The 10,868-nt window shown below is 38.8% G+C and overlaps 1 protein-coding gene across 1 annotated transcript; it reads left to right on the plus strand.

Annotated features, from left to right (window-relative positions):
• The first annotated feature begins 7,299 nt into the window (after positions 1 to 7,299).
• LOC135205289 (DNA translocase FtsK-like) lies at positions 7,300 to 9,609 on the plus strand. Its single transcript, XM_064235684.1, has 3 exons — positions 7,300 to 7,455; positions 8,446 to 8,531; positions 8,886 to 9,609. The coding sequence occupies exons 1-3, from the start codon at positions 7,447 to 7,449 to the stop codon at positions 9,442 to 9,444; spliced, it is 654 nt and encodes a 217-aa protein (XP_064091754.1). The 5' UTR covers positions 7,300 to 7,446; the 3' UTR covers positions 9,445 to 9,609.
• Positions 9,610 to 10,868: the final 1,259 nt, after the last annotated feature.

Genomic DNA, 10,868 nt, shown 5'->3' on the forward strand with positions numbered 1-10,868 from the left:
CTGTATTCCTATACCCCCTAGGCCTTGAAATTGACAACGCGAGACCTTACCTTACCTTACAGACCTTACAGTTCGTTCGGGTTGCCCCCAGGTCCCTCAGTGTGAGGCACCTCTAATGTCTACCAGAGAGTTGCTAGTACATCTTCCGGTATATTTTGCATCTTCCAATCTTGGATGGTGCTGGGATGCAGTTTAGATATTTGTCGAGCTTATTCTTAAACACATCTACGCTCACTCCTGATATATTCCTCAGATGAGCTGGCAACGCATTGAATAGACGCTGCATTATCGATGCTGGTGCGTAGTGGATTAATGTCCTGTGTGCTTTCCTTATTTTTCCTGGTATAGTTTTGGGCACTATTAATCTACCTCTGCTTGCTCTTTCTGATATTTTTAGTTCATGATATTTTCTGTTATTCCTTCTATCTGTTTCCATGCCTGAATTATCATGTAGCGTTCTCTTCTCCTTTCTAGACTATATAATTTTAAGGATTGTAGTCTTTCCCAGTAGTCTAGGTCCTTAACTTCTTCTATTCTAGCTGTAAAGGACCTTTGTTACACTCTCTATTTGTGCAATATCCTTTTGATAGTGGGTACCATATCATATTGCAATATTCAAGTGGACTACGAACATATGTTTTATAAAGCATAATCATGTGTTTCAGCTTTTCTTGTTTTGAAGTGCCGTAACAACATTCCCATTTTTGCTTTACATTTTGCCAACAGAATTGCTATTTGATCATTGCATAACATGTTCCTATTCATCATCACACCAAGGTCTTTAACTGCTTCCTTATTTGTGAGTTGTCTCATTATTAGGTCCCCTATATGCATATAGCTTTCCTTCTCTGTCTCCATAATTTATTGATTCAAATTTATCAGAGTTAAATACCATCCTATTTACCTCTGCCCAATCATATACTTTGTTAAGGTCTCTTTGTAGAGCGTTCCTATCTTCATCACAAGTAATTTCTCTACTTATTCTTGTGTCATCAGCGAAACTACTCACTACCGAATCCTTAACATTACTGTCTATTGTCTTCAATCATAATAACAAACAATATTGCAGCTAGCACCGTACCTTGTGGCACACCGGATATTACCTTGGTTTCATCCGATTTCTCATCGTTTGCAATAACTATCTGTTTTCTGTTGTGTAAAAATTCTTTTAACCATCTTCCTACTTTATCTACGATATTGTGTTTTCTAATTTTCTTTGCTAATATATTATGGTCTACTTTGTCAAAAGCTTTTGCAAAGTCTAAATAAACCACATCTGTTTCATTTCCGCTTTTCATATTTTTGAATATGTTCTCACGGTGGACTAACAGTTGGGTTTGTGTACTTTTTCCGGGTACGAAAACCGTGTTGTCCTATATTAAACAAATTATTTTTATTAAATGTTTCATAATATTTTTCTTCATTACCCTTTCATAATATGTGATGTTAGACTCACAGGCCTATAATTACTTGCCTCTAGTCTTGATCCACTTTTGAAAGTAGGGGTGATATATGCTAATTTGGTGCTCATCATAAATCTTGCCTGTATCTACACTTTGTCTTAATAATATTGCAAGTGGCTTTGCGATAGAATGAACTACTTTCTTTAACAAAATAGCAGGGACTCCATCCGGCCCTGCAGCAGCTCCATTTTTAATTTCATTAATTGCCTGCACAAATATCAGCTTCATTAATTTCTATGTCAGCTAAATATTCACTATTTTCTTCCCTACTTCTATATCATTATCTTCATTTTATATTCTAGGGGTGAATTCTCTCTTATATCGTTCTGCCAGTATGTGCAAATTTCCTTTTTTTCATTCGTTAATCTCCCTTCAATTCTCAGAGGGCCTATTTCTATTCTTCTTTTATTCATCTTCTTCGCATATGAGTATAATAGTTTGGGTTTTGCTTGATATTTAATAGGGTTTTTTCTTCCAAGTCCCGTTTTTCATTTTCTTTTGATTGTATAATCTTTGTTCTGCATTTTCTATCTTACTTTTTAGTTCTATAACTTTCCATGCATTTTTTCTTTTGCAAGACCTTTTTTCCACTTTCTGATTTTCTGGAACAAGATCCTTCTGTCTCTTGGTATGCATGAATGATGTTTACTTTTCTTCTTCGGTATATATTTATACTATTTTCTCCAATATTTTATATAATATCTCCGTATTTACCCTTATGTCATCACTTACGAAAATGTTATCCCAATCTTTGTTTAATTCTTCATTAATTTCTGACCATTTTATATTTTTACTGTAGAAGTGTATTTTCCATATCCTTCCCACTTTTTCATTTCTTGCTTATCTCTATTTTCACTTGCTTTGGAATGAACTGTTAATTCTATGACATTATGGTCTGAAATACTCGCATTATAAACTATTATTCTTTAACATAATTCATCTCGTTCACAAATACTAGGTCTAAAGTATTTTCCTTTCTTGTTGGCAGGTGATTTATTTGTTGAATGTTGTATTCTAGTAGCATATCTAATAGCTTAGATAGAGATAGAACAGTGTTATTATAACCTCGGACAATCATTATCAAATGAGTCTTAGTTGCTTGGAAAACTAACAAGAGTATTAATAGTAATATGAAATCAAAATTGCAGTTAATATTGGACGTTTCCATTAATTCTGCCAAGTGCCTCACTAAGGAACACAGAATAGGCAGCTGTCAAACTCTCAAGTTGTTACATAAGGAAACTTGAGGTGACAGCCCCTGTCAGTTCTAAATTTGGGCTTCATGTATCAAATTCTATCTAGACTTGAAGTTACATTATCCCGGCTCAAGTCTGACTTGGCGTCACGGACAATAAAAGCTAAATGGATTAATGTTCATTGTCACTGTTGGTGTTTTCCCGGTACTGTTTTTAGTCACGAATTTCAAAAATGTAATCCTGTTACGCTCCCATGAATACAATGGATTAAAACTTGCAATTTGCAAAGGACTACACTCTTGATTGCTAGTTTGTGCAATCTAGCTTTGCAATAACAGTGATCATTGTTGCCACATATTACGGATATAGAATGGAATGTAGAATTGAAGGCCAAAAGACCAAGCGCTGGGCCCTATGAAGTCATGAAGTTCTACTGTCAAACAATAAGTTTGAGAAGTTGGAAAGTAAGGTGGAAGAAAGAGAATATGAACGGAAGTACAGTAAAAACGAATGAAAGGGGGCTTAAGGAACGCTGCAAACAACCTTCAGCAACGCCTACAGTGCACTGCATGAGGTGCACTGACGGCACTAACCCACTAAGGAACATATTAAATTTAGTATCCTCCACATAGTTATAACCTGCAAAAATCTGCAATTCCATACAAAGTTACTGTTGCAACTATTAGGTTACCTTTGTCCAAAGGGCGTTAAAATATAACTACTTAATCTGCTGTGGCTCCCACGAGCATTTTGACCTTGTTGAAAGTAACTTTTTTTCCGGGAGTTCTGACAAGTTATTCAAATGAAGTTTACCATGTATAGTCAATTCCATCGACGCAGGCAGGAAATGCTGCATTATGAGAGAGAGAGAGAGAGAGAGAGAGAGAGAAGAATTCCAACATCCCTCTTGAACCTAGTCCGAAGATTTTCAGTTTATCTGATGGATAATTATGAAATTGTATGTTATCCGATAACATAAGTGGAATAAAAACATAGGTCCCAGCGTTTCTTGGCCTTTGACCTCAATTCCATATTCAGTTCAATTACGCTTAAGCAAGGAAGACATTTTGGAAATACGTGACTGTCAACGAATCGTCCACTTGAATTTGGACACCGTCTGAGCATCCGCGTGTAATCTGGCCGACCGTTACGTCCGCTCTATGACGTCACGCGGTTGTTGAAGGCCTCTCTCTGGGGGCAGCTTTTGACACGGTCTAGAGACTAGAGGTCCTTCTTTCGGAGTCTGACTGGGGCGAACGAGACACTGGATTAATGTTCCGTTTAACGAGTATATCCTTCTAAGACCTGCCTTTGATACAGACTGACAAGAAAAGAAAGACAGAATGAGACGCCCATAGGCTGGTGGTGGTCGAAATCTACATACGACAGGCAAAAATTCTTGTACGAATGACAATGCTTTTGACATGATTGTCATCGAGTACAAGTTATGTCTGGCGTTACTGCTGACAACGCGTTGCTACCCTCTTTTTTCTAGGTCATTAACGGGACATTTCTTTCAAAACGAGAACTTAACACGTGGCTGTTGTGGCCGATTACGAAGCACTTGTTTGGATGGCATTGAATAAAAAAAAAAACGGTAGACTGTCGAGGGAATTCTATCTCGAATGCATTTCCGATAATCTTCAGTGACCACGGATTTATAGAGCTATTAGAAGATGTCTATATTTAGATATCAGAGACTGCCATTATTTCCTCGGCTCCATGAAGAACGCCATATCTTGAACAGAGAGAGACAAAAAAATCCTTTGGGGCGAGAATTGTTGCTTTCGTTAGGAGAAAGGATGTCAAAATGGCTACTCTTGGTTGGAGTAAGTTAAGGGCCCTGGCAGATACGATGCCTTGTGACCTACAGGTTAAGGGCCCTGGCAGATACGATGCCTTGTGACCTACAGGTTAAGGCCCCTGGCAGATACGATGCCTTGTGACCTACAGGTTAAGGCCCCTGGCAGATACGATGCCTTGTGACCTACGCCAAGTCAGATTAGGTCAATATGCAAGGAAAAGGGAGGGGTCCAGTAGACCTACGTCCCCGGATAGATAGGATATGAGCAGCCTACCATGGATAATGTCCAAATAATCCCAAGCAATTATAGACATATAATAGAACTGTTTTTTGTTATTTTGCAGCAATAAGCTGAACATCTGTCACGAAGCTTAAAGAGTAAGCTACCACAGACCAAAACGACCTTATTTGTGAGATAGCAACTAGAAAAGCAGTGCATGAATAATAAAGAACGCAAAAGCCAAAACTTTGTAAAAACACCCAAACAGAAATGCAGATCTACATTTTACAGAATAGAATTGGAATATGTAATAAATGGACGAAGAATTGTTCAAAGGGTAAATGAGTAGGCTACACAGAAGGTATACCATTACAGGTCCAGAGAAACAAAGGCACAGCGAAATGTAGAATACTACAGTTAAGACTTAGACGCAGATTAGCATGCAAGGGTCACCACTCTTAATACGTTGAACTTCTCATTTTGCGTCCTCTGTGTCTTTCAAAAAGTTGTCCTTGAGAATATTGGACCAGTTCATTACGACACTGGCCCGGTTTCCTTGGTGACGAGTAATAACTCTTTTAATCTGTGGTCTCCGGATGGGGGGGATTTACCCGAAGACGGTTTCAATTTCGTTTTTGGGGTTAGAAGTGAGTCTAGTGTTTTAATTCTAGGTGTGCGGGCGAGTGACCCTGGGCTCCAAATGAGGCTTTGTAAGGTTACGTAGGTCTATCATAACAGCCCGGTTTTGGGACAAGCCTCTCAGAAATTATTAAGAATTAAACAGGAATTCACGTTAAACTTTAATACAGCCTAAATGGCCGCTGGCAAACCTGGACTAATATCATGAGTGTTTTGGTAGGAGACACTTTTTTTGGGCATGGTTCCATATCCTCAGTAATTTTCTTTGTCGAGGATATATTAATCTTTAAAAGACAGAAAATATATAATGAATGACACTAAGATATAGCTTTGTATTCCGAATCTTATTATTGGTATGATTACCTATTCAGTCACAACTGAAAAGGAATATCGAACATTTCGAATTTTCCGTACATATTTACCTTTAAATGTATATATACATACACATATCTGTGGATTTGCGTATCCATTCCAAGACTCGTGTTATTGTGAGTATTTTTTTAATTACTCTAATAGGACATGCGTTTATTTGTGTACGTGTAATATATACAACAGACATCATATTCCGTTTATTCATCATTAATGATGTGCCAGGCATATGAAGAGTGACAGTGTTAACACCAGTTTCTCATTTGTGGTGCACTGTAGGCATTAATTAAGGTACTTCGCAGCGTCCCTTCGACCCCTAGCTACAACCCCTTTCATTCCTTTTACTGTACCTCCGTTCATATTCTTTTATTACATCCCATTGCGAGGTTTTCCTCCTGTTACACCTTTCAGACCTTCTTACTGAATGACCTCATAGGTCCCAGCTCTTGGCCTTTGGCCTGCATTCTATATGTGGGTGAAAATCTCTCGAGTTGCTGTAATCTGGCGAATATTATATATCTTAAGTGTAATGCAGAAAAATTCTACGCTATTTATTATTCAGTTCAAGTGAATTTTATTTATTGTATTTTATCGCATCACCGTGATTCATATACATAAACATTAAGCTACAAATGTCTTTTAATGTCTAATTCGCTCTACCTCGGAATTCATATATTTTCATATATGTAAACCGAAGGGGAATTCTTTAGTTGATAAAAATTCCGTCCTCTCTTGGATTCGAACCAGCGCACAGAGGAGGTATCAGGACTGTCTATTTGGTGATGTAAACAAAATAACTTGACCTGAAACACGTAAAAAAATACTTCAATAACAAAAAATCGCTAATTTTTTTTATATAAAAAATACCTGTTCGCCGAAAGGATGTTTTTCCAAAAAATAACTGTCGAAAACACGTTCTCTGGCAAAGAAAGAAAAAGAAATTGAAATAACATCGAAATGAAACTTCGATGGAAATGACTTCGGTCAAGAGAAACTCATCTCCCAGATGTCATCTCTACTTTCAAAATGAGACTTTATACGAAAGAGGAAACAGATGCCTTTGTTGGGAACAAATTTATAAAGAATAAATAACATTTTCGAAAGTGTATATTAAGAATAACTGATTTTTGAGTCGCAAGTGTAAATTGTCAGTGTAGAGATCATGCGTATGTGTATTCAATGCCTATGTATATACTGTATAATTTAAGTTTTTTTAATTGTAAATAATGTTAGTTTAATCCTTTCAATAAAAATTAAAATAAGAAAAAACTTTCAAAATATTTATTGGTTTCTAAATTACTCTCCATCCTAATTCTCTGCATAGCAATTACGATATAAAAACAAACGACAACTCTCAGTAAAGCAGTGACTCCCCACCTGAGACACCAGTAGGCCTTAGCAAAGATAACTCCAGGACCTCAAAAGCACATCAGCATCAATAAAAAATGGAGGAGGGCGGGGAGAGAGGAATCCTTTTGACATCCCAATTCTGTAACCCGTTTCTGCAGCCTCTAAGACCCACCACCCCTCCCACCCTCCCTCCCTCAAGCACGTCTACACGCAACTTCTCCTGCCTCAAAAGCAACTAAATAACAACACAAAAACAGACTGAAACAAAAGAAAATCGCCGGCACCTGTCCCGGTATAAAAGGAGAAGGAATTCTGGTTCAAGCAGCAGTCAGCGGTCGACTTCGACGCCTTCAACTTGAAATCCTTCTGCTGGACGGGTCTGCCTGAGTCTACATCACCGACATCATGAAGGCTGTGAGAACCTCTCTCTCTCTCTCTCTATAAGTGTGTACGAGTACAGCAACAAAGTTCGCTGGCAATATTCACCAGTGATGGCAAAGTATGCATCATGAAATCATTTTCAAAATAGGTCTTTACTTTAGAATGGATGGGTTAAATGGGTAGTAACCTCTTGATCTTGAATTATTTGGCGATGAGGTTGCTAGCCACATGCCCTATACCACTAAGCTGCAGCCCATCACTGTCGACTACTTACCAGGTATGATGTTTACTCATTAGTTCAACGGGAAAAGTTCTATGCACAAGTCAGGATTGTGCTACTTGAAGATCTAGCAACTAGTCGCCAGATGAAAGTTTTTATTCATAAGTATCTGTTTTTAATCCACTTTAAAAAGGGTGGCTCTAGAATGTCTCAGCCTCCATTCCCTGCAGTCTTCAACCCATGTCGTGAGGTACTTTGATTAGTAACCAAGTACATAATACACTATTCCCAGGAGGGGGTTAGTGTCTTCAGTGCACCTCACGGGGTGCATTGTAGGCATTACTAAAGGTTCATTGCACCGACCCTTCGACCTCTAGCTGGAACCCCTTTCACTCCTTTTACTGTACCTCCATTCATATTATCTTCCATCTTGCTATCCACCCTCTCCTAACAATTATTTCAAAGTGAACTGCTTTGAGGTTTTCCTCCTGTTACACCTTTCAAACCAACCTACTCTCAATTTCCTTTCCAGCACTGAATGACCTCATAGGCCCCAGTGGTTGCCCTTTGGCCCAAACTCTATATTCCAACCATAATTCACTATAAGGCCATCAGAGGCGCAATGAGATTCTGAAGAGTTAACTAAATCATTTCATTTTTCACTGGACAGAAACTAGACCCTGTAGTTGGTGTGTGTCAAGTATCATAACTACTGGACTTTTGGGAACTTCCAGTCAAACACTTACACAGATTTATATTCATAAAATTTACCCACCTAATTCTGCCTAATTTCCTGTCTGCAGGTAGTGTTACTGATGCTCATTGGTCTCGCCAGCTGCCGCGCTGATTTCATAAGAAATTCTGACAGGGATGTGGAGGTCAAATACAAGTAAGTTGAAAAGTAAAATGTCTTTTTAACTTCCGGTTTCAGAAAAACGGACCAGGTTGCATCCCGAGACGCGTTCCACTCTTGCTTCCAGCAAAAAATAGTTCATACAACTATTTCTATTTGCTGTTATAAAGTGGGCAAACCAAAACACTAATTTTAGAACTCTGGAATGGGTATTTGTTTACATAATTTGAATTGGCGTGCTTCATTTGGGCAGCCATGCCTGGTCACTTGTGTGTTTAGTACTATATAATAGCCAGTGTGTCTTTGGCGAAGGAGCATCTTGTAAATACCGACCAGTTCTGCTCTATCTAGACATTTCTGACTCAGCCACCGTCTACCTCTCTCCTTCAGGTTTGACGACGACTACGACAGGGAAGTCGAAGTCGATTTCGACGACAGACCCGCAGCGATTTTGAGGCCCCTCGTAGTTCCAGTCGTCCAGCGCCGCCCAGAGACCGTCCACCGATTCGTCCAGGTCAGTGCTGCTCCAGCCCCACAGTTCAGAACAAGAGTCGTCCCAGTGGCTGCTCCACCCGCAGCTGCCCAGGTGCTTACTGAAGCAGCACCCGTCCAGATCGTGGCTTCTCAGCCCCAAGTCTTCACCCAGCCTCAGCAGATTGTTCCCGTGGCCCCACAGGCAACCGTCCAGGTCTTGGCTTCTCAGCCCCAAGTCTTCACTCAGCCTCAGCAGATTGTTCCCGTAGTCCCTCAGGCTCCAGTCTTCGTCCAGGACCGAGTCGTCCCAGTGGTTTCCGCTCCAAGGAACGATGTTGTCACCCAGTACGTTAGAGCCGAGCATGTTCCAGTGGTTCCAGCTCCTAGCGTGCCCATCGTGACTCCCCCTAGGGCTACTTTTGTCGCAGAAAGGAGGGATATCTTTAGGCCCAGGGACGACAGCAGCGAGAAATAGGATACACAAGGAAGTTTTAATGTATTGACCTATCAAGACGACGACGTCTCCTAACTCCCATATATACTTAAAATATTCAATTACTTTCAGAGTTACTTATCTGTGAATCTTATTTGGAAACTTGTATTTTAGAAGAGCATAAAATATATATATATTCTTCCAAGACTTCAGGCTTTCATTGAGAACTTTTCCTCGGTAAGCTATACACTTGTCACCGAAATGAACAGGCAGATAAAACGCTGGTTATATAAGGGTCCTATCTGTCAAATCAGTCGTGACTGACAACTTTTGTATCAAATCAAAATGGTTTTCGTTCTTGTAAACGATGTTCATTAATCAGACCTATTTATAAAAAATATGTATAGCCATTGTGAGAAAGATATTCTAACAAACCGGGAATATCAAAATTTACTCAGGGCATAGCTATCAAAGCACTTTCAAAAAAAAATCTATAATCCATATTTTTTCTATTCTTCAAAGTTATACTATCTATAGTATAATACATACATACATATTATATTGTAAAGGAATATTGATTTATTGAATGTAAAAATTGCAGAAAAGTTTGGAAAAATTGAAAATGAATTTGCATAGAAAAAAGTGTGTACACTAGACAACAGATGGCAGTAGCGCTTGGCGTAAGGCGGTAGTCGCCAAGGAAGATGTACCGCCGAAACAATGATATTTGGTCCATGGATGTCTAGCGTGAGTCTGGTATATAAAGGCCCAAAACGACGATTTTCGTTGGAGCTGAAACAAACAAGTGATTATAATATTGTGGGGGATCAAGTTTTGAGGAATATAGGTAATGTACTGTTTTATCCATTTGGAACGTTTGTTTTCTTGTGTGATGTAACGTTGGTTGCCACTAACTTTTTGATGTTACAGTGAATTATATGTTGTGTTGATGTAAGCTTTGTGACTTGGGTATTATAGTGTAAAATGCAGTGATTAGTGATTAGTAGTCTTGATGAAGTGCTGTATAGCGAGTCTTTGCTTTTGTAAAGTAAAGCGTCCGAATAATTTGTTTTAATGTTCGTTTGTGACTTTAATTTCCTTACTAGTTGTTATTAAAGTACATTTTAAGTTATAGTGAGTTGTCACTGTTTCCTGATATATTCTCCTCGTAAATCCTTACCATAGGAGATAGATTTTTTTTTATGTTACATGGGGGCCTGTCGAACGAAACCCAGAACGTATCCCTACTCAATTTTTGCTCATCTTTTTTTCTATCGACGTAAACTCGAAAACATATCCATACTCAGTGTTTACTCATTCTATCGAACGAAACCCGAACGTATCCTTATTAATTGTTGCTTTATTCATGTCGAGGCGTATTCGACCATAACTTGACGTATCCCTACTGTTAATTGCTTTTCAGTACTTCCATGTACTTTGTAGAGAGGGGGGCCGGGGGGAGAGTT

The sequence above is a fragment of the Macrobrachium nipponense genome, chromosome 49, assembly GCF_015104395.2.
Source record: "Macrobrachium nipponense isolate FS-2020 chromosome 49, ASM1510439v2, whole genome shotgun sequence".
NCBI lineage: Eukaryota > Metazoa > Arthropoda > Malacostraca > Decapoda > Palaemonidae > Macrobrachium > Macrobrachium nipponense.